Here is a 27,016-nt window from a genome sequence, read left to right as displayed (position 1 = left end):
GGTGGGCGTGGCTTGGTTTGTGGGCGTGGCTTGGGCGTAGCGAAGGTGCGGTCAATTTGCCCGAGGCTTTCCCGGCCTTGGGCACCAGTAGGGAGCCTGCACGAATCGGCTCCTGCGGTCCTTAGCAGGGATGCTAGGTGCCTTCGAGCCCAAGGCCACCGCCCGGGGCCAAGCCCCAACCCTGAAAGAAGGCAGAAGGCGGTGGCAGAAAACTGGTGCAGACAGCCAGGTGAATGAAGGTCTATTGCACGAATCTTCGTGCAAACGGGCTACTAGTCAATAATAAAAAAAAAAATTTCTGACCCTGACCAGTTTGGCTCAGTGGACAGAGTGTCGGCTTGCACACTGTAAGGGTCCCTGGTTCGATTCCGGTTAAGGGCACATGCCCAGGTTGCGGGCTCGATCCTTGGTGGGGAGCGTGCTGGAGGCAGCCATTGATGTTTCATCATCGATATTTCTATCTCTCTCTCCCTTCCTCTCTGAAATCAATAAACATATATTTTAAAAAAAGAAATATTCAGAATATTTGGATTATCATAGAGCAGTATGACCCTCAAAGTACATAACTAATGGTTGATGAAACCAAAGGGATAAACTTTGTCCAACAGGACCATGTATGACACAGGACAGGAATCTATAAAAACACACACAACTAAATGTTTTAAAAATGTGAGTCTTTTTTTCACTTTTACTACATCACAGTACTTTTCAGTACCTGACCCCAGCATAGAGAACTAGAAAACTAATTTATAGAATTAATGTTTCTGTAGCAATAGTGACAATTTACTAATTTAAGATTTTAGCAAGTATATAACCTGTTTGTACCTCTAAATTTTAGGGACATAAATATGTAAGAAGAAAGGCTTGATGTACAATGAATTTTTGTATTTGAAAACACAAAACCTACTATTTTTCCTGAATTTAACCAAGAATTACTTTCTCTTCCCTCAGCCTGTCTGGGTTTTTCCTCTTTGAATAAATCGCTTGTGATCTGTAGAGATTTAGAAAAGGTTTTCCTCGACTAAAACAAGTGCTTCAATAAAGGAAGAATTCTGTGGAAATCGCTTACAGTTGACATTGCTAAACTTAAGTACAATAATGTCACATGTACTTAACACAGTAATTGTGGACACGCCTAAGTCCCTCCCACTTTCCTAAACCAAATTCCCCAGATCCTAGAAATCCAGCCCTTCTGCCCTCCGGAGGCGCCTTTCCCAACGTAAAATGCAATTTTAAATTTCAGCTCCTGACTAAAGGATGATTCGTAGCCAACGGCTAGGGAACCTGGGCACCCAGTGCCTCTGGAGGGTGCGCGGGGCGTAGGCGAGGGTAGGGGGAGTGGGCGAAGCTGCTGGTTGGTGCCTGAAATCTGTGCGTTGCCCCTTTAATTGTGTCCTTAGCCCTCGGGCGTTTCTGTCCAACGCCCACGTCAGCAAATACCTTTTGTTTCTCTCACGTTGGGGCTACATGTTTCAGGGCGCAAAGGAACGGCTTCGAAAGGGGGCATTTCCCCGGCGGAGGACCAGGAATCGCCCCCCAGCCCGCGCGCACGGCCCGCCGGTGCGCCGCGGCCCGCGGTAAGAGGCTGCGGGCGGCGCGGGCGGCGCGGGCGGAGGGCGGGCGGGGCGTCGGGGCTGCCGGGACCGGCTCGCGAGCATCGTACGGGCGGAGACGCGGGCGGCGGCGCTGCGGGCTCCGACCACCCGGGCGGCGGCGGCGGCCGGGGCGGCCCGGAGCGCGGTGCCCAGACGTCCCCGGCCGGGCGAGCGGCGGGAGGCGCAGAGGCGAGCGGGCGCCATTTGCAGCCCCGGGCGCAGCGGCGGCGGCGCGCCGGCTCCGAGGGGCTGGAGACGGTCACAAAGGCGGCGCGGGCAGCCGGCGGCGGAGGACGCGGCCGCGGGGCGGTGGCCCGCGGGGAGAGGCGGGCGGCGCCGGGGCGCACCGGCTCCCGGACCCCGCGCCCGCCCGGCCTCGCCGCCTCGCCCGCCTCGCCCGCCAGCCCATCCTGCGCGCCCGGGAGGGGCTGCGGGACAATGGCCGCGCCGTCGCCGCCCGCGCCCGCTTCACCGCCCCCGCGGAACGCAGGGTTCGCCTCGCCTCGGGCCGGTGGCGGCGCGGTAAAGGCGGGAAGGCGCGCGGAGCCTCCTGGCGGCGGCGGAAAGGCGGCGCGGGGACGATGCCGGGCGTGTCTGGAGCCGTCGGGCGCCGCGGGCTCCCGGAGGTTCGGGGCCGGCCGGGCTCGTGCCGGTCGCCGGGTGACGCGCGGGCGGCGTGGAGCCCGGGCTTCCCCGGGGCCCCGCGCACTTGCTTCCCCAGGAAGGCGGCAAGCTGGGCAGTAGCCCGAGTTCTTCCGTGCGTCCTCCATCCTTTGGTTTTCATATCAGGCGACAGGTCCAGGCTCGGAACCGCAGGCGCCGAACAAATACTGAGCTGTGATCACTGTTTTCTGACGGGACCACACACACGCTCCTTGTACGGATAGGCACCTTCTGCTGCCACTTCTGTAAGCTTTAGCCTCATCGCCTTAAAACGTCATCGTGCCAGGAGCCAAAGGCCACCTCTCCCAAAAGGCGGAGATTTAAAAAATGAGATAATAATGGATATGTAGCATGGTAATAGTTGACGTCTATGTATCAAGTTGTGTTTGGAAGCGGTAGGTTGTTACTTCTGTTCTTAAGAAACGTTTATATTCGCTGAACTTGAGTGAAGCGCGGAGCTTCCCCTCTGAGCCAGGCGGTGACCGGCGGCGGCCTCGCGGCGCCCTTTGCTCCCGTTCTTGCCCTTTCTTCCCTCCTACCGTCACCTGCAGCCTGCTGGAAGGACAGTCCGCCTCAGCGCTCCCCGGTCTACAAACCTCAGCCGATCCTTATCAGAAAAAAAGTTCAAAATCCGCCGCGGAAGAAACAATGGCCCAATTTTCTCTCCCGTCCCATCTCAGAGCCTCAGTTATGGGTGGGTTTGTGGGACCCCAAGAGCCCTTCCCTGATAACGAGGAATCCCCTATCTTTATTCCTGGGGAACTGCTGGGCCTCACCTGTGGTAAAAGGGAAGTGAGACTCTAACCCGCCACCCCTGTCCACATGGGCGCCTGTGGGTTAGGCTGTGTCCCTAGGCGGCATCAGGAGCTCTGGGCTCCTCCTTGGTTTTGTCAATTTCAGGCGCCAAGAAAGAGGGCACCCTGTCAGCTCTCATCTCCTGGACTGGAAATCACCAGCCCTTCTGATGGTAATGACTTGGGGCCGGCAAAGAAACTTTGTAAGATATGGTAACACTTAAGTCATTTTAGATAATTTAAATTGTGTTTTCAAGATGCACAATTGCCCTCTAAATAGGCTTAACCCTTTCAGTGACATAATTTTATGTGTAGAATAAAAGATTTTATCTAAGTTTATCTGATTCCCCTTGAGGGGATTTTTTTGACACTTTTTTGTTCAAAATTGGTCAGTGGCTCCTCATTTTACTCAGATTAAAAGTCGAAGCCCCACCCTGGCCAGTGTGGCTCAGGTGGTTGAGTATCCTTAGGTGCCTCAAAAGGTCGATGGTTGAATTCCTGGTCAGGGCACATGCCCAGGTTTTGGGTTTGATCCCCCACATGGGGTTCCTGCGGGATGCTACCAATCCATGTTTCTCTCTCACATTGATGTTTCTCTTTCTCTCTCTAAAATCATTAAAAACATATTTTTAAAAAAGTCAAAGCCCTGCCCTAGCCGGTTTGGCTCAGTGGATAGAATGTTGGCCTGTGGACCAAAGAGTCCCCGGTTCGATTCCGGTCAAAGGCATGTACCTTGTTGCCGGCTCCTCCCCATAACCAAGGGCCCAGGTCAGGGTTCCTGCAGGAGGCAACCAGTCTATGTGTTTCTCTCACATCGATGTTTCTCTCTCTTCCACTCTCCCTAAAAAAGTCAATGGAAAAATATCCTCTGGTGAGGATTAACAAAACAAACAAAAACAGTCACAGTCCCCCAAACCTTTGACGAGGCCCTCCGGGAACTCCTACGGGCCTCAGAGTCTGCCCTCCTTTTCTGACTCAGTTTCTCACTCTCTCCACAGCCCTGCTTGGCTGCTCCACCCAGAGCCTCCGTACTTGCTATTCCATCTGCCTGGGGTACTTGCCCCCTAGGTACCTACATACTCTCACTTCTTTTGGAATTAACTTAAATGCCATTGTATCAATGAAACTTTCCCAACTATGGTTTTGATTCTTTTTTTCCCCCCTTGAAATATGTTTTTATTGATTTCAGAGAGAGGAAGGGAGAAGGATAGAAACATCAATGATGAGAATCATCCATCCCCTGCCCCCTACATGCCCCCCACTGGGGATCAAGCCCGAAACCCCCGCATGTGCCCTGACTGGGAATCGAACCCTGACCTCCTGGTTCATGGGTCGACACTAAACCACAGAGCCACACACCAGCCAGGTGCTGTTTCAACTTTTATTGTCTATCTACTGAATTAAGAAAAATTTAAATTTATTACCAATTTCTCTGATTTAATCACATATTTGAAAATAAACCTCTCTTGATAACTTAAGAGTATTATTATGGCCCTGGCCGGTATGGTTCCGTTGGTTGGTGTGTTATCCTGTGGTACACCAATGGGTCTGGGTTCAATTTCCAGTCGGGGCACATAACCAGGTTTTGGGGTTCGATCCCTGGGCAAGTATGGGAGGCAGCTGATATGTTTGTCTCTTGTATTTGTTTCTCTCTCTCCCTCTTCCTCTCTTTCTAGAATAAATAAAAAGCAACATATCCTCCGATGAGGATTAGGGAAAGGAAAAAGAAAGAGTACTATTTTTTAAAAAATATATTTTATTGATTTTTTACAGAGAGGAAGAAGAGTACTATTTTGAATGCAATTTGTGTTAATGCCCTATGGATGTAAATGTTGTCAAGTTATAACTGATCCCAATTTATAGGACAATTACTATTTTCTTGGAAAGCTTCCTGTTTCTTCTCCTCCTTTGTCTCCACTGTCTTAGTTCAGTGCTTCACCATTTCTTGCTTTGATATTTGCATTTAGCCTTTAAATTGGCCTCCCTGGCTCTTCCTCTCTATCATTCTCTTGCTCCATGCTGTCTCAACTTTTCTTAGGGGTATGTAAATTGAATCATAATAACAACAGTATCTACTTTTTTTTTAAAGGAGTGACTTTTAAAATATGTATTTTTTTATTGCTTTCACAGAGGAAGGGAAAAGGAGAGAGAGAGAGAAACATCAATGATGAGAGAGAGTCGTTGATGGGCTGCCTTCTGCATGCTCCCCACTGGGGATTGAGCCCACAACCCAGGCATGTGCTTTTGACTGGAATTGAACCTGGGACCCTTTAGTCCGCAGGCCAATGCTCTATCCACTGAACCAAACCAGCTAGTTGTATCAATGAAACTCCCCCTGCTACCCTCCCCTGGGACGCCAGGGCTCCTGTGCCGGGGAAGCCTCTGTGCTCAGGTGCCGGGTGCCCGTGAGGAGCCCGCCCCGCACCTGCGTGGCCTCTTCCAGGTGAGCCGGGCCGCAGCCGCCAGGACTGGTCAGGGTCCCTGTGGGTTTGCACAGGAGCCGGTCTGTGAGGCCGGCCGGGAGAGAGCGCGCTGCCCGCTTGGCTTCCGTGTGGCGCTGCTGGGTGGCCCAGAGGCTCATGCTGCGCCCTGGCCCGTGGCGTCTGGCCATGCTCACCGCATATGCCCTGACCAGGAATGGAACTGTGACCTCCTGGTTCATAGGTTGACATTCAACCACTGAGCCATGCTGGCTGGGCAGTAATTTTAGTTTTTAGAGAGTTTCTATGAGTTTTTTTGAGCCAAACATGACGTATGCCAGGGATCAAGATCTCAGATGCTCCAAAGAATAACAGTTTTGCAGCTTCTTTTATGCATTTGAAATTAAGGAGGTAGGAAAAAGTATGGCAGGGATTGGATTACCACAAGTTTTTTTTTTTGTGTGTGTGTGTGTGTGTTTTTTAACTTCAGAGGAAGGGAGAGAGAGAAGCATCAATGATGAGAGAGAATCATTGATCAGCTGCCTCCTGCATGTCCCCTACTGGGGATCAAGCCCACACCTGGGAATGTGTCCTGACCAGGAATTGAACCCTGACCTCCTGGTTCATGGGTCAACACTCAACCACTGAGCCACACAGGCCAGGCAGGGTTTTTTTCCCCAGTTAAAAAATATTTTTTTAAATTGATTTTAGAGAGGAAGAGAGAGAGAGAAACATCAATGATGAGAGAGAATAATTGATCGGCTGCCTCCTATATGCCCCCCACTGGGGATTGAGCCTACAACCCAGGCATGTGCCCTGACCAGGACACCTGGTTCATGGTGGACCCTCAAGCACTGAGCCGCACCAGCCGGGCTCCATTTTTAATTTTCTGAGGTTACTCCATATGGCTTTCCACAGTGGCTACACCAATCTGCATTCTTACCAACAGTACACGGGGGTTCCCTTTTCTCCACACCCTTGCCAACACTTGTTTGTTTATTGATGAAAGCCATTCTAAAAGGTGTGAGGTGCTATCTCATTGTGGTTTTAATTTGTATTTCCCTGGTGATTAGTGACGTTGAGCATCTTTTCATGTATCTGTTGGCCATCTGTATGTTTTCTTCGCAGAAGTGTCTATTCTGGTCCTTTGCCCATTTTTTGATTGGTTTGTTTGATTTTCTGGTGTTGAATTTTGTAAGTTCTTTATAAATTTTAGATATTAATCCTTTATCATATGTGTCATTGGCACATATGTTCTCCCATTCAGTAGGTTACCTTTTCATTTAAAAAATATATATTTTATTGATTTTTTACAGAGAGGAAGGGAGAGGGATAGAGAGTTAGAACTATCGATGAGAGAGAAACATCGATCAGCTGCCTCCTGCACATCCCCTATTGGGGATGTGCCTGCAACCAAGGCACATGCCCTTCAGTCTGCAGGCCAATGGTCTATTCACTGAGCCAAACTGGTTAGGGCTACCTTTTCATTTTGTTGATGGTTTCCTTTGCTGTGAAAAAACCTTTTTAGTTGATGTATCAAAAATTTTTTATAAACCTCTAGGTCATCAGCAGTGTTTTGAATGGTTTAAGTTGCCAGAATTCAGACCTCCTCAAGAGTGGGTAGTTGATGCATACGTTTTCTTCATCTTCTTTTTTAAAATATTTTTATTGATTTCAGAGAGGAAGGGAGAGAGAGAGAGAGAAACATCAATGATGAGAGAGAATCATTGATTGGCTGCCTCCTGCACCGCCCCCTACTCGGGATTGAGCCTGCAACCCAGGCATGTGCCCTTGACAGGAATCAAACCTGGGACCCTCCAGTTCACAGGCTGACACTCTACCCACTGAGCCAAACCAGGTCGGGCTTCTTCTTTTTTAAAAAATATGTTTTTATTGATGTTTAAAGAGCGTGGAAAGGAGAGGGATAGAGAGATAAAAACATCGACAAGAGAGAAACATCATCGATCAGCTACCTCCTGCACGCCTGCACTGGGGATTGAGCTCACAACCTGGGCTCATGCCAGACCGGGAAGTGAACCAGTGGCCTCTTTAAAAAAAAAAAAAAATGTATATATATATATATATATATATATATATATATATATATATTTTTTTTTTTTTTTTTTTTTTATTTTATTGATTTTAGAGAGGAAGGGAGAGTATGATAGAAACATCAATGGTGAGAGAGAATCATTGCTAGGCTGCCTCCTGCATGCCCCCTACTGGGGATTGAGTCCGAAACCCAGGCATGTGCCCTGACCTCCTGGTTCATAGGTTGATGCTCAACCACTGAGCCATCCCACCAGGCAGTCAAAATTATTTTGGTGGTAATTCTTAGCTTAATTGATTAGTTTTAAAAAGCAAAAAATTCATTTTTCCACTGCCTATGGATATAAACCTTAATACTCTATATTAACAAAATCAATGGTCAATGAAAATAGTGGGATAGATTTTGTTGGTGGTGGTAATTAAAAAGGTTTGGAGTATAGTAGAAACTGAAGTTTTCTATAGCAAGACTTGTTGCAGCTGCTGTTAAAAATTGTGGTATATTATATGCCCTAGCTGGTTTGGCTCAGTGGATAGAGTGTTGGTCTGCAGACTAAAGAGTCCCCCGGGTTCAACTCTGGTCAAGGGCATATGCTTTGGTTGCGGGCTCGATCCCCAGTAGGGGTCGTGCAGGAGGCAGCCGATCAATGGTTCTCTCTCATCATTGATGTTTCTATTTCTCTCTCCCTCTCCCTTCCTCTCTGAAATCAATAAAAATATATAATTTTAAAAACACACTTTAACTCTTAAAAAAAATTGTGGTATACTCTGGTGGAATCTGGCAAATCAGATTAAGAGTTATGAAAGATTTGGGTGACTGCAGTGGGGCTTTCTGAACATATGTAGTAGGATTCTTTCCCCGACTTCTCTTGTAACCTTACAGTTTTTAAGTAATGTTGAATTTTTCAAGTTGAGTCTTGAATGCTATTCTGTTTGTTTCATTTTGCAAATCATATGTATGCCACTTGCAGGAAAAGGGTAATATGTGGTATCTTGGTATCTCATCTGCTGGCCTGTCTTTGAATAGCTTTTGTTTTAAGAAGTTTATTTTATTGTCAAAGTTAAAAAATATGTTTGCTTTCAATTTACCATAATATATTTTTAATATTGGAAATCTCTTCTTGCAGATTTAAATATTGAGGTTCAGGGAATAAGTTATTTCTTTAGTTATACATTTCCACTCACTAATCATCTGTGCCAGATTATCTCTTTTTACATGCTAAAAAAATGATACCTGATAAATGCTCGCATGTAATTTATTTAAATAAATATTTATTATGTACCCTAGCAGATGTTTGTCTTTTATTACAAAAATACATTATAAATAATTATTTTCTCTCTACAGGATAATCCTTCCTTCACACACACTGTGTTTGACTTGGAACCTTCCCATTTTTACTCTACTCAGTTGACGTAGCAGGGTTTTAGAGCAGCATTTGTAAATTTCCAGGTATGAAAAATTTTAATTCTTGCTATTATACCTAACTTAAATACATAGATAAAAAGTATAACTTTGCAATGGTAGATTTTATGTACCCGAGAGGGGATTTATTGCTTGAAAATTCACTGTATAAAACTTTCAACATGTGGATCTTCTTGGCCAGTTCTCCCTGTTCACCTATTGATAAATTTTAATTCATTGCCTCTGTTGTGTCTTCTGTTCCATCTTAATCAAAGACTCATATTACATAGGGCCAGAGATTATCTAGACCAATCCCCTCAATTTGCAGAGAAGGAAATTAAGCCTAGAAAGGTAAAGTTACTTCTCATGACATATAGCTAATGCAGTGATAGAACTATTGTCAGCACTCTGATCTCCCAGCACCCCCTTTCCACCTCACCCCCCACCCCCAGTGCCGCAGTAGTATAGTTCAGTAGTTACAGGCTGCAACTTTGGAGTCACTGTCTGGGTTAATACCCTTTTCTGTAAAATGGGGATAGTCACCCACTTAATAGTTTGTGTGGGGACTACAGGAGACAGTACATATCGCTACTATTATTGCCTGTGGCCCTTTTATTTTTCCTCGTATTGACCCCTTCACTGCTTCTTGAGACTCCCCACCGTGGGCAAGGTGTCACAGTGTTCTGATTCTCCCTGCAGTGCTATCTGTAACACTGGCTCTCTTCCCCATCCTGCTCTACAGTCACGGGCAATCCACCAGGTTCTCATCTCCACCTGTGTTTCCTCTGAGCCCCTTCATCTCTATTTGCAGACATCTCCTACATCTCTATCTTCAAGTCTGGCTTCTCCTCTGGACTTCAGATCAGCATTTTCGGGCCATCTTTACCTGATTTCCCACTCTCCTCAAACACAGTGTACTTACAACCAAGGTCATTGCCTCTTAACCCGTTTTCCCCTCCTGACTTTCTGATTTCTGTTAGTGATACAACTAAAGACCTAGGCTTTAAAAACCACTGTGTCTCTCTAGCCTTCCACAGCCAGTCAGCCATTAAGACCTATAGATTTATTTCCCATCCAAGTCTTTCGCAACTTTTCCTTCCTTTCCATTCCTGCTGTCACAGTCAGTTCTGGATCTGCCAAGGAAGTGCCACTTCTATCAGAGGCGGAAAGTCCAAAGGGTGGGAAGGCTACTGCAGTCCAGAATCGCCCCAGCCCTGCAGCCACTACACCAACAGCCAGCAGTTGCAGCATTTTTACTGCCCAAAGCAGGACATTTCTTTTCCTTTTACTAATTTTCTATCAGTTCCTTGTATTGATAGAATCTCACAGGAAGCCAGCTGCAAGGAAGGAAGCCTGGGAAATAGTGTTTGCAGAATTCCATCAGTAGTGAGTAGAGTAGAGCATGAAGGATGTAGAGCTGAGAGACGGCAGGCAAATGACCAACATAGTCCACCATTTTGGCTACTTGGCATCCATACACCGCTCTTCCCATATTTAAAATTCTAAACAAGTTGACTAGTTTGCCTTACAATATGCAGCTTTCCTTCATACAAAGACTCATGCTCTTCCCAAAATGGATGATATTAATTCTTCTTTTAGGTCAGTCACAATCTAACTTAATGGAACCCTGCAGTGTTTCCCTGGTGCAGGCGTTCCCATCTTGGGAGCTCCTAGTAAGACCTCAGCAGGGAGAGGAAGCAAAAATTCTGTAAGTGGGTTATTAAAGGTAAAAGTGAAAGGAGGAACCACCACTTTTTTTTTCTAGAAGTGAGTATTCTATCTATGGGAGAAATAGCATCATATTACGATGGTGTTTAAAAGCACCAGTGGTACATTAGTAACACTTCTTCCATTTGGATAGCACCTTAGTCTCTCATGGTGTCACCTGCCAGATGGGGCCAGGATGGAATTTTCAGTTGGTTATTCCACCATTTTATCAGGCAAGCTGCTTCTGGGTGATGGAGTACGTGGCAAGCTTCATGGTGAATAGGGAAAGAGCCAGCCAGCATCCACAGCACAGGTCTTCTTGTCCACCTGGTTTCTGAGAGCTCCTCAGCAGCTGGTACCCTTTATTCAGCATTCACACAAGACACTAAAACCTCTTACCCTGTGCCCATTCCAACAGGTATATCCATCTACCTTTTCTTCATATGCCTTTCCATGACTGATGCTTATATATGGTTCTTTCTAAATCCTTGAGCATTTGATCAACTGGTTAGGCATTGTCCATGAATCAGGATAAAATCCATACCTGTGTCTTATCTCTTCGTCGAGGCCAAGTGGACAACCAGATGCCCAATGGGGATATTTCCCTTCCCATTGCCTTTCAGGGACATTCCTGATTGGAGTCATGATGTTTCAGCCATCCACTTCCAGCTGGTGCCAGCATACTGTGCAGAACCTCTACATGAGGCCTTAACTCTTTCTTCCTCAGTCAGCTAGTTGTAGGGAACTCACCATGGGGCCATATGTGTGAGTTGAGGAAGGCAGCAATGTAATGGGAGTACTAGTAGGTGTGTGGAAACTGTGCCAGCTGCTCACAAGCTTATTTGTGGATTAAGGACCTGTCCAGTCTAATCTTGTACATAACACTTTCTCTTGATGGAGTGCTGCTGCACATGCCCAAATGTATAATTTGGTACATTAGTAACACTCATGTTAGGCAACTCAGGCATGGCCACTTGGTGTTCCATGGTCAGCATCAAGCTCTAAGAGAGCCTGGTAGCGTTTGAAAAGCTCTTTTTCAAAAGGGCAATAGCTGAAGGGGTGTGATGATTAATTTTTTGTGACAACTCAACTGGCCTGCAGTGTATAGGGGAGCTGGAATTGCAAATCAAGCTACCTGGCTCTATTGTCGATGCTTATAACTATAAGCTTGTCTATATCAACTTTTATCTCTTTGACTATTTAAAAAATTTTCTTTTTAATTGATTTCAAAGAGGAAGGGAGAGTGAGAGAGAGAGAGAAACATCAACGATGAGAGAGAATCACTGATCGGCTGCCTTGTGCACACCCCATACTGGGGATCGAACTTGCAACCTGGGCATCCGGGAATCAAACCATGACCTCCTGGTTCATAGGTCTATGCTCAACCACTGAGCCACACCGGCCGGGCATCTTTGACCATTTTTAACATGCAGTGTAGTCTGAAACCTATATTCTTTGTGTCTTAGAGATTGGATTCTTTAAGAAGGAAGTGGTTTTCATGGAAAAAAGATAGGGGTTTCTGATTGTAATTTTAGTTGACTCTTAGAAAAACAATGTGATTTTGTGTTTGTTAACCACATGTGTCTTCTCTCTTCAGAATGGAGATTTCCTCCCATCAGTCTCAACTCTTGCAACAACTGAATGAGCAGCGCCGGCAGGACGTGTTTTGTGATTGCAGTATTCTCGTTGAAGGGAAGGTCTTCAAAGCACATCGAAATGTGTTATTTGCTAGTAGTGGCTACTTTAAAATGCTTCTTTCTCAGAATTCAAAGGAGACAAGCCAGCCGACCACAGCCACGTTCCAGGCTTTCTCCCCTGACACTTTCACAGTCATCCTAGACTTCGTCTATTCCGGCAAACTCTCTCTGACTGGTCAGAATGTCATAGAAGTGATGTCAGCTGCCAGCTTCCTTCAGATGACCGATGTCATTAGTGTATGTAAGACCTTTATTAAATCTTCGTTAGACATTAGTGAGAAAGAAAAAGATCGCTATTTCAGTCTCTCCGATAAAGATGCCAATTCTAATGGTGTAGAACGTTCCTCTTTTTATAGTGGTGGCTGGCAAGAAGGAAGCAGCTCTCCACGTTCTCACCTAAGCCCAGATCAAGGAACAGGTGTGATAAGCGGGAAACCTTGGAATAAGTATAATTACCATCCAACCTCCCAAAGGAATACTCAGCAACCCTTGGCCAAGCATGAACCAAGGAAAGATTCCATTAAGAAGCCCAGACATTTGAGATTGTCACAGCCTTCTGAAATTGCTCATTATAAGTCAAGCAAGCGAGAAGCACGAACATCTGATTCGTCCAGCCACATTTCCCAATCTGAAGAGCAAGGACAGATTGATGCTGAAATGGACTCTGCTGCTGTTGGCTATCAGTACGGTCAAGGCTCTGATGTCACATCAAGAAGTTTCCCAGGTACCCAAAAAGAGAATCGGTCCCCTCACTCAGGTTCCAGTTCTATAAAAATCAAGCCTATCTCAACATACTCTTTCTTTTAGGTGTTATAGGCAGTTGAACTAAGTGAATTTTAAAATACATATATTTTTATTGATCTCAGAGAGGAAGGGAGAGAGAGATAGAAATATCAATAATGCGAGAGAACCATTGATTGGCTGCCTCCTGCATTCCCCTACTGGGGATCGCTGAGCCACGCTGGCCAGGCTACCCCTAACCTCTCTTTATTATTTTTAAGCAAATCTCAGACATCATATGTTTTAATCTGTAAATATTTCAAAAAGTAATCCTAAAATATAGAATTAAAAACCCCCACACTCCAGTACCATTATTATACCTAAACAAAATTAACAAATTCTTTTCTTTTTTTAAAAATATATTTTATTGCCGAAACCGGTTTGGCTCAGTGGATAGAGCGTCAGCCTGCGGACTCAAGGGTCCCGGGTTCGATTCCGATCAGCTGCCTCCTGCACACCCCCTACTGGGGATGTGCCCGCAACCAAGGTACATGCTCTTGACCGGAATCGAACCTGGAACCTTTCAGTCTGCAGGCCGATGCTCTGTCCACTGAGCCAAACTGGTCAGGGCCAAAGTTAACAAATTCTTAATATCACTAACTAGCCTGTCAATATTCACATTTCCCTTGTTGTCATACAGATTTCAAAAAAATTTTTTGGTTGTAGATAACATATTTTTAAATAAAAGCAACATGGTTGATTTTTACTAAGCACATTTTCCTGTAGGATTCTAACAGGAAAATGTATGAAATTGTATTTTCATATTGCAGAGCTTACTAAAAATCCTGCCGAGTTCTAACCATTGACCAAGGCAAGCAAATAGCATAGAAAAATAGGAAATCTTCTATTTTTAAAATAGCAATAGAGTCCCCTTGGCCAGGTAGCTAGTTGGTTAGAACATTATCCTGATATGCTAAGGTTGGGGGTTTGATCCCAGGTCAGGGCACATACAAGAATCAGCCAATGAATACATAAATAATGGAACAAGCCAGTGTTTTACTCTCTCTCTCTCAAATCAATAAATTAAAAAAATAAATAAATAAATAAAACAGCCATAAAGCCATGCTTTTTCTTTTTTTATCCTCACCCGAGGATATTTTCACATTGATTTTTAGAGAGTGGAAGAGAGAAGGAAAGACAGAAATATTGATGTGAGAGAAACATATCAATTGGTTGCCTCCTACATGTGCCCTGACCAGGGTCCCGGCCGGGGAGGAGCCTGCAACCCATCTAAAGTATGACGTGCCCTTGACCAGAATCAAACCCTGGATTCTTTGGTCCGCAGATGATGCTTTATCCACTGAGCCAAACTGGCTAGGGCAGTGGTCGGCCAACTGCGGCTCGCGAGCCACATGTGGCTCTTTGGCCCCTTGAGTGTGGCTCTTCCACAAAATATCATGGCCTGGGCGAGTCTGTTTTGAAGAAGTGGCGTTAAAAGAAGTTTAAGTTTAAAAAACTTGGCTCTCAAGAGGAATTTCAATCGCGTACTGTTGATATTTGGCTCTGTTGACTAATGAGTTTGCCGACCACTGGGCTAGGGCAAGCCATGCTTTCTTTATTTGGGCTCAGCCCTTTTATAATTCTAGTTATTTAAATCTAACTTCAGTAATTAACAGTTGAATTAATAGCTATAAGTTGAGGTTTGCTTCTGGTCACAACTAACATGTTGAATACATGACATCCTACCTAATAAAATGGTAATATGTAAATTACCATCACTCCGCTACGCCCACGATTGGGCCAGTGGGAGGCGCAGGGGGCGGGACTCGGGGTGGCCGGGGTAACTGATTGGGCTAGCGGGACGCTGAGCTCGCATTGCCAGCGGCGGCACGAGCTCAGCGTCTGCGCCATGGCTGTGCTTCGGAACAGAAGGGGCCTCTGGGGCAGCGAGCTCATGTCCCGTCGTGGACCATCAAAAGCGTGGGAGCTGGATGCCTGTCCGCTCCGGCACCACGCCTTTCGGAAGCCTCCGCCGAGCTGGAGGCTTCCGAAAGGCCTGGTGCACTAGCAGACAGGCACCCAGCTCCCCCGTGATCGAAAGCGTGTAGAGGACCCTACACGTGCATGATTCAATCATGCACTGAGCCTCTAGTTTAAAATAAAAAATTAGACTGGCCAGCATGGCTCAGTGGTTGAGCATTGACCTATGAACCAGGAGGTCACAGTTCGATTCCAGGTCAGGGCCCATGTCCAGATTGCAGGCTCAATCCCCAGTGTGGGGCGTGCAGGATGCAGCTGATAAATCATTCTCTCTCTCATTGTTCATGTTTCTATCTCTCTCTTCCTCTCTGAAATCAATAAAAACATATTTTTTTAAAAAAAGGACAAGATAGAGAACAGTTCCATAACCACAGGATCACTCATGCTGCCTTTAAAAAAAACACAAAAAAAACAGCCCTCACCGGTGTGGCTCAGTGGATAGAGCATTGGCCTATGGACTGAGGGGACCCTGGTTTGATTCCAGTCAAGAGCACGTGCCTGGGTTGTAGGCTCGATTCCCAATAGGGTGTGTGCAGGAGGCAGCCGATCAATGATTAGTGATTCTCATCATTGATGTTTCTATCTCCCTTCCTCTCTGAAATCAATAAAAATATATTATAAAAATAAACAAAAACATAGCCCTGAGTGAGGATTCAAAAATAATAATAATAATAGCCCTGGTCGGTTTGGCTCACTGGACAGAATGTTGGCCTGTGGACTGAAGGGGCCCTGGTTTGATTCCAGGCAAGGACACGTACCTCAGTTGCAGTCTCCATCTCTAGCCCTGATCAGGCCATATGGGAGGCACCCAATCGATGTATCTCCCTACAGTGTTTCTCTCTGTCTCTCCCCTTCCTTTCACTCTCTCTGAAAATCAATGGAAAAATATTCTTGGATTAACAATAATAATAATAAAATAAGAGAGTTTTATGGTACATTCCAGAATTCAAAACAAAGATCATGAAAGTTTTTCAACTTTATTTTATTATTATTATTTTTTAATCTTTATTGTTCAGATTATTACAATTGTTCCTCTTTTTCCCCCCCATAGCTCCCCTACACCCGGTTCCCACCCCACCCTCTCCCACCCGCTGCCCTTATCCCCCCGCCCTGCCACTGTCCTCATCCATAGGTGTACGATTTTTGTCCAGTCTCTTCCTGTACCCCCATACCCTTTTCCCCCTGAGAATTGTCAGTCCACTCCCTTTCTGTGCCCCTGATTCTATTATATTCACCAGTTTATTCTGTTCATCAGATTTTTAATTCACTTGATTTTTAGATTCACTTGTTGATAGATATGTATTCGTTGTTCATAATTTTTATCTTTACCTTTTCCTTCTTCTTCCTCTTCTTAAAGAATACCTTTCAGCATTTCATATAATACTGGTTTGGCGGTGATGAACTCCTTTAGCTTTTTCTTACCTGTGACGCTCTTTATCTGCCCTTCAATTCTGAACGATAGCTTTGCTGGGTAGAGCAATCTTGGTTGTAAGTTCTTGCTATTCATCACTTTGAATATTTCTTGCCACTCCTGTCTGGCCTGCATAGTTTCTGTTGAGAAATCAGCTGACAGTCATATGGGTGCTCCCTTGTAGGTAATTAACTGTTTTTCTCTTGCTGCTTGTAAGATTCTCTCTTTATCTTTTGCTCTTAGCATTTTAATTATGATGTGTCTTGGTGTGGTCCTCTTTGGATTCCTTTTGTTTGGGGTTCTGTGCGCTTCCTGGACTTGTAAGTCTATTTCTTTCACCAGGTGGGGGAAGTTTTCTGTCATTATTTCTTCAAATAGGTTTTCAGTATCTCGCTCTCTCTCCTTCTGGCACCCCCATAATTCGGATGTTGGTACGCTTGAATTTGTCCCAGAGGCTCCTTACACTATCTTCAACTTTTTGGACTCTTTTTTTCTTTGTGCTTTTCCGGTTGGGTGTTTTTTGCTTCTTTGTATTTCAAATCTTTGACTTGATTCTTGCGATCCTCTAGTCTGCTGTTGGATCTCTGTATATTATTTTTTATTTTAGTCAGTGTATGCTTAATTTCTAGTTGGTCCTTTTTCATATCCTCAAGGGTCTCACTAAATTTATCGGCCTTTTCTAGAAAATTCTTGAAAAACCTTATAACTGTGGTTTTGAACTCTATATCCAGTCGTTCGCTTTCCTCCATTTCTTTCATTTGTGATCTGTTTCTTTGTCTCCGCATTTTGGCTGCTTCCCTGAGTTGATAGAGTGGCTTTGTGTGTCCTATATGGCCCAGTGGCTCAGCCTCCCCCAGTTACCTGAGGTGGACACTCTTGGTGCACCCCTTTGTTGGCTGTGTGCACAGTCTTGTGGTAGTTAAGCCTTGATTGTTGGTATCACTGGGAGGAATTGACCTCCAGGCCAATTGGCTGTGAGGATCAGCTTTGTCTACGCTGGGAGAACTTCTGTACTGGAGACACCCTTATGAGACAAGACTTGCAAAAGCCTCTGTGCTCAGCTTGGATGGGGCGGAGTCTCAGGGCAGAGCAGACAGCATTGGTTTCTCATCAGCTCTGCCCTAATAGGCCCCTGTGTCTCAGTGTCCTGTGGTAGTCGCTGCAAGCACCTCTGAGAGAAAGCCACCTCGAGTTCCGCCCGTTTCCAGACAGTCCAGTTTCTTCCCTTATGAGTCTGGGTCCCCAGAGTCTCGCCCGGAACTAGAGTTCAGAGCAGTCGGGAGCTTGTGTCTCCCTGCGGCTTTAAAAAGACAGCCGCCTACTCAGATGCCAGCCCTCTCCGCACGTGCCTCCGTACCTCTGCCTTTACTTCCGCAGCTCCTCTGAGTCTCAGTGTGCTTTTCTCTTTCCTTCTAGCTGTAGAATTCCCACTCAGCCAGCCTTCCTGTGGTTCTGGATGATGTCCGTTTTGTCTTTTAGTTGTAGTTTTGAAGTTATTGTGCGAGGCATCAGTTCAGGTGTTTACCTATGCCGCCATCTTGGTTTCTCTCCAGTTTTTCAACTTTAAAAGTTCTACAAGTGTATGAAAAATAAAGGCAAGGGGAAAAAAAAAGAAAAAAAAGAAAAATAAAGGCAAGGGGAATAAAAACTTGTAAGTAAAACAAGTTACTTAAAAGCTTCAATATTAAATATTTTTACTTTTGGATTCTATGTACAGTTTTAAAATCCAGTACTATCTTTGTACATTCAATAGCTATTGACTCTATGACATTTAATAAGAAGGTAAGTGTGACAGTCTAAATGTACCAGACTGTAAATATATCAAATACTGAATACTGAAGTTATAGTTCTGTACTTATTGTTACATCAACAATCAAGTCTTCATTGCTTTCTCTTTCTACCTTTTCAAGATTGGACTCACCAAGTCTTTCTGGATATTTTCGTGTGATTAGAATTGTTATTATGAACTTTCCAATGATTTAACCAGACTGTCCCCCGACAGATGATTTGCCCAGGATGAGGTTCAAGTGCCCATACTGCACACACGTGGTGAAGCGGAAAGCCGACCTGAAGCGCCACCTTCGTTGTCATACCGGAGAACGGCCCTACCCGTGTCAGGCTTGTGGGAAAAGGTTTAGCAGGCTAGACCACCTCAGTAGCCATTTTCGAACAGTATGTATTTGATTTTTCATTCAAATTTTACTTCTTAAATACATGCAATTAGGAGAATCTAATTTATGATGGAAATCTTTTCTCACAGCTCTACCATAGTAAAAATTTTTCTAACTTAATGTTTTTACTTTGCACATAATGCATAATTCAATTTTTATGTATTTTTGTATTCTTCGAGACCTTGAAGTCAGTGATATTCTTTTGAATATTCACTTTAATGTATTTTAAATCTAACAGGTTTTTATAGACTGGTCTTTTTGGAGCCAGTGTAAACTGTAAAAATGTTTTAAATGTCTGGGTCAGAGTCACTACTTCAGATCCTCAGCATCTACTGCTGACTCTTGAATCCTTATCTGGTAGAATTTCTGGTTTCACCTGTTGGATATCTCTGCATGACACCCCCTTTCTAGTGTCCCTCTAGTTTTTTTCTTTCTTTTTTTTTTTTATAGACATAGTTTTCTATTTTTTAAAATGTATTTTTATTGATTTCAGAGAGGAAGGGAGAAGGATAGAAACATCAATGATGAGAGAAAATCATTGATCAGCTGCCTCCTGCATGCCCTGCACTGGGGATCGAGCCCACAATCCAGGCATGTGACCTTGGCTGGAACTGAACCCGGGACCCTTCAGTCCGCAGGCCGACACTTTATCCACTGTGCCAAATCGGCCAGGGCCCCTCTAGTTTCTTTATAATATCCTCAGGGAAGGCAGCAAGGTGGGTAATAGAACCACTCCCAATCAAGGCCTGGATTGTCAGAGTCAGAAAAATCTCAGGGAATTTGCTGGTCAGTGCTCTAGTGGTTTAATACTGTAGTAACATTGGAACATTGTTCTGCTGATCATCTTGCAATAAGATTTTTCCCCAAAATCTGTTCTATTACTTGTACTTAAATCCCATTGATAAGAGATCCTTTTAATTTTAAAGGACACTGGGTCCCTTAAAGTAATTTCTTCATGCATTGCTTTATAGTTATTTATTCAACAAATATAACAGCACCTACTACATGTCAGACCCTTTTCTAAATGCTAGGTATACAGCAGTGAGCAAAACAGACAAAATGTATGCCTTTATTAATCTCATGAAGCTAACCCCTGAACTAAGATATGTAATATCACTAGAGTAGTACATGGCATATATTAAGTGTTTGCAATTATTATTATTCTGAAAAGGTGTCCTGTATTCCCTCAGATATCAAAATACTATTGGATTAATACTATTAGCCATTATTTAGAGAAAACTGGTGTGTAATATTTCAGTGACATCAATTTATCACCAAAATCTTTATCTTTTTCTAATAACTAGATGCTAATTTTTTTTTCAATTTAAAGGTCGTTGAGATTTAATCCTTTTTTTAAGTACATTTTTTAATTGATTTTAGAGAGGAAGGGAGAGGGAGAGAGAGATAGAAACATCAATGATGAGAGAGAATCATTGATCGGCTGCCTCCTGCACACCCTCCACTGGGGATCGAGCCTGCAACCCTGGCATGTGCCCTTGACCTGAATCAAACCCGGACTTTTCAGTTTGCAGGTTGACACACTAGATGCTAACTTAATAGGCTTTGAACGTCTTAAGTTTATGAACTGGTACCTAGAATATCAAATTGTCCTGCTTTTAAAAAAAACTTTTTTATCACTATTTAAATGTCTACACAGATTCACCAGGCATGCAAACTAATCTGCAGAAAATGCAAACGCCATGTGACTGATCTAACAGGTCAAGTGGTCCAGGAAGGAACCCGGCGCTATAGACTCTGTAATGAGTGCCTTGCTGAAGTTGGCATAGACAGCCTCCCCATTGATCTGGAAGCTGAACAGCATCTTATGTCCCCATCAGAGGGCGATAAGGACTCCAGGTGGCACTTGACTGAAGATGAGAATAGATCGTATGTGGAGATTGTAGAGGATGGGTCTGCTGATCTGGTCATACAACAAGTTGATGATAGTGAAGAAGAAGAAGAAAAGGAAATAAAGCCCAACATTAGGTAGCTGTAATGTGAACCAACAGAGCTGGCATGTCTGCAATTTACATCGACTTCCTATATCTCTCTTTTCCATGGTCAGAGACTGGTTAGCAAATTGTCAGACTGACTTAAAAGTAATGGCCTACTATAACTTGCATGCTTTCTGAACAGGCCATTGTATCCATTCTGAACTTTTTTGCCCTAAAACATGTTGCTGCACTGGAAAGAAAGACTTAGCTTGAGTTGGCATGATCGATGAACAGTTAATCGTCTTACTTTTATTACAGAGATGCCTTTTTTCTTTTAATATTGGAAGATCTACTTAACAGACCTTTTTCAAATAAAATACTTTGTAAATATTTTTATTGATTTCAGAGAGGAATGGAGAGGGAGAGGGAGATAGAAACATCAATGATGCAAGAGAATTACTTATCAGCTGCCTCCTTGCACGCCCCACACAGGGGACCAAGCCTACAACCCAGGCATGTGCCTTGACCGGGAATTGAACCGTGACCTCCTGGTCATAGGTCAACGCTTAACCACTGAGCCATGCTGGCTGGGCTCAAAGAAAATATTTTAAATAAATTCACCAAACTTCATGTAAGGTAGTTTTAAGGTGTTTCAAAAACAAACTATTGAGTTTTCATAGGGAACCAAGTAAAGCACATTTAAGAGTTAGGCACCCAAACCTGACTGAACTAATGTTATTCTATCAACTTAAGGTCCACACCAACCTATCATTCCGATATCCTCAATGTTTTAGGATTATGGCAGAAGACAAATCTAAAATGTTTGAAATCGTTCATATTTGAACTTTTTTTAAAAAAAAATATTTTATTGATTTTTACAGAGAGGAAGGGAGAGGGATAGAGAGCTAGAAACATTGATGAGAGAGAAACATCGATTAGCTGCCTCCTGCACACCCCCTACTGGGGATGTGCCCACAACCAAGGTACATACCCTTGACCAGAATCGAACCTGGGACCCTTGAGTCCGAAGGCCAACGCTCTATCCACTGAGCCAAACTGGTTAGGGCCATATTTGAACTTTTTGCCATTAAGTTAAAAAATTACTCAGGCCGTTAGTAGTATTAAGAAAAGCAAAAACAGTACATAAAGTAGAGGCTGACCAGAGATTATATACAGATATCATTTTCTTATAGCAGGAAACTAATGATGCCTATAAGTCAAGGTAGTTTGTGAATATCTGTCAATATAGTTCTCTTCCTCTCTAAAGAAAAAAACAAGAAAACTGGAGGTTCCTACCAGTTCTTAAGAGCAGTTTCTAACATTTATGTACTGCTTGCTACATTTTGCTATCTCACACATTTGCTCACCTAATGAGCAAGATAAATATTGTCTTTGATTTACAAATGAGGAAATTAAGGTCAGAAAGTTTAAGTGGTAGGACTGGTGACTGGATAGGTTTTGATTTTAAACAGTTCTCGCCGCCGAAACCGGTTTGGCTCAATGGATAGAGCGTTGGTCTGCGGACTGAAAGGTCCCAGGTTCGATTCCGGTCAAGGGCATGTACATTGGCTGTGGACACATCCCTGGTAGGGGGTGTGCAGGAGGCAGCTGATCGATGTTTCTCTCTCATCGATGTTTCTAGCTCTCTATCCCTCTCCCTTCCTCTCTGTAAAAAATCAATAAAATAAAAAAATATATATATATTTAAACAGTTCTCGTTCAACCTTTTCTCCTCATAGTGTCCCCTGAAATGGTGAAGAATTGAAGTTGCACTTCACCAATCTGCTGTAGTTATAAAAGAAGCCTATCAGAATTAGAAAGTATGAAAAAAGAGGAATTTAATCATCTTCAACATATATTTTGAACTAGTTATTCATATAGTGCTAAGTAATGTCCCTACAGTATCTATTGACGTTTTTATGTCGTTATTTATATGTAAATTTTATATATAAAACAATTTGAGCAAGTTATCTTAAACACTTTTAAGCATTTTTGCTTATCCTGTGTATATAATTTTTCAGAACAAACTTTTCTTATAGGATAGTTAATTTTAAACTCTTCCCCTGTGTGACTTATGAAACATTCCAAAATTAGTTAAATTGAAGAAGCATTATTTTACTTTACTTCTAAAGATAAAATTTATATACCAGAAGTAAAGAACTGACCTTTGCAAGTTATCACCATAAAGCTTGATATAACTGAATTTTGATAGAGGCTCCATGTATTATAGTGTATTTTTATTTTAATTCTCACTTGAGGACATGTTTAGAGAGAGGAAGGAGGTGGGGGGGAGGAGGGGAGGGATCGATGTAAGAGAGAATCATTGATCAGTTGCCTTCTGTACATGGCCTAACCAGGGATCAAAGCTGTGACCCAGGTATGTGCCCTGACTGGGAATCGAACCGGCAACCTTTCAGTGCACAGGACGATGCTCAACCAACTGAGCCACTCCGATTGGGCTATTACACTGTATTTTTAAATACAGCCCGACATACCTCAAGATGATACTTTTTGTTGTTCTTTTTTCTTATTTAATTAAGGATTGTCCTTGATGCCAATTTGTGGGCTAAAATGATTAATTTCTAAAAAAATTTTATAAGTAGATAAATAACCATTTTGTTTTATGGTACTTAATTCTGAGACTTTTTCAAGATTCCTCTGATGGTAAATTTCTAGTTGCTTCAAGACTGGATAGTGTGCATTGAGTTCATTGCTCTCCCAACAGTACTGTTCCTGAATCAGGAGTCATCAATATCCCTGTGAGGGAGGGAACAGTTGTCACTCACCAGATGGTGGTAACAGCTTTCCAAATTATAATCTGATTTTTTAGTCATTGGAGCCAATAGGAAAAATTACTGATTTGAGCTTTATTCATAGAAATGAAGTAGTGCTTGCATGTGTATATTCTAATGCACTTTATGACCTAAATGCTCTTTTATGCTATTGTCTTCTGCATGCAGACTTCACATACAGCAGCATGACTGTCAGCAAGGCCCACTGAACACAGTGCCTCCAGCACGTGCAGAGCCTTATCAGAAATAATGCTCTCTTGCATTTGTTTATAACAAGCATCAATCCTAACAAAACAGCTACCAAATTCGCCTAACTACACAGCTTATCTGTTCTATCATCTTAGTATCATAAAAGAACGTTCCTGACATGTTTGCAAGTTGTAAATAATATTCCAGTTATATGTCTCTAAGACTTTAGAGACCAATTCTTTTCTAGAGTGAAACTATTTATTGGTTTCTGAGAAAACTAAGTTCTTAGGCTTTTAAATGTGGGAAAATGTTACATAATGGTATAATCTGTTAATATAAGCTTTATTTATGCCGATGACTTTTTTTAATATTTGGAAAATAATGGGAATTGTTTAGACCAGTTTGCTCTTGCAGGAGTGCTGTTGATCAGCTTTTGAACATCCTAACTCTATGGTCCTTACGAGTGTCTTGTTGACGGGATGAAGTTTTGCAAAAATAAAGCACCACTGCAGTCGTGCCTACTGTCCGGAGGAAGCAAAATAGACTAGCCAGGGGTCCTCAAACTTTTTAAACAGGGGGCCAGTTCACTGTCCCTCAGACAGTTGGAGGGCCGGACTATAGTTTAAAAAAAACTGAACAAATTCCTATGCACACTGCACACATCTTATTTTGAAGTAAAAAAACAAAACGGCAAAAACACCCACATGTGGCCTGTGGGCCATAGTTTGAGGACGCCTGGCACTAGACCAATGTTTTAAAAGATTTTTTTTTCACCCAAGGAAACTATTTCTTCTCATGAATTGTTTCATAGAGAAGGCAACATTTAAGGTAGAAACTCTAAAATCAGAGCTGCTCTGGTTAAAGTCTCCTACATGCCTTTCCCTAGGCACCTTGGTAGCTCTCAGGAGTACAGTATTGAAAACCGTGGAGCTAGATAACTCTTCTTTTCTCTTTAGGCATTAGTCTCACTTTATTACTCCTATTATTCACTGCACTTATACGCTGGCAACCAGAGGTTCTCTTATAGCAGCAAATCATCCTTATTATACAGAACTCAATTTATTAAAGTTATTTTGCCAAGTCATGCTAAGATATCTTGACATTTCCACTCATAGTATATATATTTTTTTGAGTCCTAAAATTAATGCTGTGGAAAATCACTAAAAACAGTACAGCATAAGTAGATGTATTAACTGGGAAGGGTAATAATAGGTACTGGAGGACCAAAATTTAGATTATAAATGGAAAGTTCTGTTATTTTATATTAGAGTGAATCAGTATTACTATTTATCATTTATATAGCATTTTATATTTGCAAAGTATTTAATAATTTTTGTTATTCTTTACATATGTATGAAATAGGACAGTTATCTCACATGAAAAGTAAAGAAATTAAGGCACAGAAATTAAGCAGCCAGTGAAACAGGCAAAAATAGGAACTAGAATGATCCAATTTTTTGAATCCTGGAATATCAGCTTAATTCAGAGATGTGTTGTTCATTACTCTATTTTATAAGATGACTTTATACAAATAGCCAATTGTTTTAAAGCTGACATCGTTGTATGTGGATAAATCCTATACAGAATAAATATTATGTAAAGTATGTGACTTTAGCTACAAGAGTTTTATTTTTAATTTATTTATTGAGATGAAGGGAGAAACACTGATTTGTTTTTCTACTTATTTATGCATTCACTGGTTGATTCTTGTATGTGCCCTGGTTGGGGATTGAACCCGAAACCTTGGTGCATCGGTACGCTGCTCCAACCAACTGGGGAGGGCACTTACAAGAGTTTTAATGATAAAATTCAGGGTATCACAGAAATGATACTTTTAGCCAGCTTCTTTATATCTTGTGTAAAATTATAATTAATACCTTATTTTGATACAGGAGTTTATTCATACAAATGAAGCCACAAATATACTAAGAAAAATGGAAAACTTCATTTTCTAACATGTCAGTCTTCTCCCTACAGAACTTGTATTAATGCCAACAAAAAGTCAATTAGGTTAATAAGCAATAAACCACACACAAAAGCAAGGGAAGGTTCAAAGAAGGTACATAAAATAACCAGAAGCCTGTTCCTTTTCTGTTTAAGGTGCTTGCTACTTAAAAGTTGTGAGTGCAACATGTACTCACGAAGAAATCTTGTGCAGCAATGTATCCATAAATTTAAAATTCTAAGTATTTCACAGAGAGGATCCAGTATAGTAGGGATTAAGCAAGTGGGATAAGTCCAAATAGCTTCCAAGAAGTGTTTCCAGTTATGTTGAAAAAGGACAAGACCACCAGGTGAGAATCTGGGTAAGACAGTGGACTAGTGGTTGCCCCGTAGAGTTTGGAGGGATGGGAGAGATGACTGCTTAGAGTGGGCTTCTTTTTGGAAGAAAAAATGTTCTAAAATTGATTGTGGTGATGGTTGTATAACCAATACTAAAAACCACCAAATTGTACTTTAAATGGGATAATCATATGGTATGTGAATTATATCAATAAAGTTGTTATAAAAATGAGAAAGAATCTGAGCAAAAATTCAAAGGTAGGAACTGATGAGTTACATGATCTTTGCTGGTGCATGTGGGTGGGCTGCACTGGTAGAGAGCAGGAGAGGTCATGGGGACAATGATAAAGGCAGAAACAAAGCTGCCCAATAATTTGTTCATATTTCTTCTCAATCTGATACAGACCCTGAATGTTTCGTACCATGGGTTACATGGAATCAGTTAGGGACAATAAATGGAAGGGCAATTGGTTTGGCATAAGGGGATGGGCAGAGCTTTTGAAAACAGATGCTCAACTTGGATGTTAAAAAGAAAACCATTAACACAGGAGACTTGGAGTAGAGAAGAGGGAGTGGCTGTTTGCCCTTCTAAATAAAGGGAGACCAGAATGGCACTGGCCACACCCCCTAAGCAAGCACTGTGGGCTTCTTTAAAATTAAGGAGAAAAAGGGGCTGTCAGCATTTATGCTTGCCTCAATAACAGTAATGAATACTAGCCCGAGTTTACTGAGCATTTACACATAGGCACTGTCATAAGAGCTTTATGTATGTACATTTATTTAATCCTCTCAACAACCCTGCAAGTACTATCATCACTACTTAAAATGAGGAAATTAAGGAAGAGAGATTAAGCAACATGCCCAAAGTGGAGTTACTAAAGTGGTAGAACCAGGACTTGAACCCATGATCTGGCTCGTTTGTGCTATTGGTCACTACAACCCTAAAATAAAAACATCAGCACAGTCGTGTTTAAACTCCACAGTTCCAAGTATCAGTCCAAGATGACTCCCTCCCTCTTCATTTACAAAATGATTCTTAACTATCCTAGGAAAGCTGGGGGTACTTGTATGCCAACTATAGTTTGATAAAATATTAATTTAAAAAAATGTATCTGGCCGAAACCGGTTTGGCTCAGTGGATAGAGCGTCGGC

General features: G+C 42.8%; 1 protein-coding gene across 3 annotated transcripts; it reads left to right on the top strand.

Annotated features, from left to right (window-relative positions):
- The first annotated feature begins 1,167 nt into the window (after positions 1 to 1,167).
- Positions 1,168 to 26,979, top strand: ZBTB8A (zinc finger and BTB domain containing 8A). 3 transcript variants are annotated; one of them, XM_079777706.1, is made up of 6 exons: positions 1,168 to 1,308; positions 1,477 to 1,577; positions 8,864 to 8,968; positions 12,225 to 13,048; positions 18,498 to 18,667; positions 20,324 to 26,979. In XM_079777706.1, exons 4-6 carry the CDS (start codon positions 12,226 to 12,228, stop codon positions 20,654 to 20,656), a joined length of 1,326 nt encoding a protein of 441 aa, XP_079633832.1. In that variant the 5' UTR covers positions 1,168 to 1,308; positions 1,477 to 1,577; positions 8,864 to 8,968; position 12,225; the 3' UTR covers positions 20,657 to 26,979. The 3 variants fall into 3 exon arrangements, with proteins under 3 accessions (XP_079633832.1, XP_079633833.1, XP_079633834.1); XM_079777707.1 differs by having other exon boundaries at positions 1,302 to 1,371; XM_079777708.1 differs by lacking the exons at positions 1,168 to 1,308; positions 1,477 to 1,577; positions 8,864 to 8,968 and having other exon boundaries at positions 12,444 to 12,561; positions 12,681 to 13,048.
- The last annotated feature ends 37 nt before the right edge of the window (positions 26,980 to 27,016 follow it).

Source organism: Cnephaeus nilssonii, assembly GCF_951640355.1.
Source record: "Cnephaeus nilssonii genome assembly, chromosome: 7".
In the NCBI taxonomy this organism is placed as follows: Eukaryota; Metazoa; Chordata; class Mammalia; order Chiroptera; family Vespertilionidae; genus Cnephaeus; species Cnephaeus nilssonii.
The sequence above is the reverse complement of the archived record's forward strand: the minus strand, read 5'-3'. Positions and strand labels throughout refer to the sequence as shown.

Excerpts from the sequence above, each read along its gene's own strand:
- ZBTB8A (XM_079777706.1), top strand. The coding sequence starts at position 12,226 with ATGGAGATTTCCTCCCATCAGTCTCAACTCTTGCAACAACTGAATGAG. Across the intron at positions 13,049-18,497 it reads CACATCAAGAAGTTTCCCAG|ATGATTTGCCCAGGATGAGG; the intron begins GTACCCAAAAAG and ends GTCCCCCGACAG. Across the intron at positions 18,668-20,323 it reads TCAGTAGCCATTTTCGAACA|ATTCACCAGGCATGCAAACT; the intron begins GTATGTATTTGA and ends ATGTCTACACAG.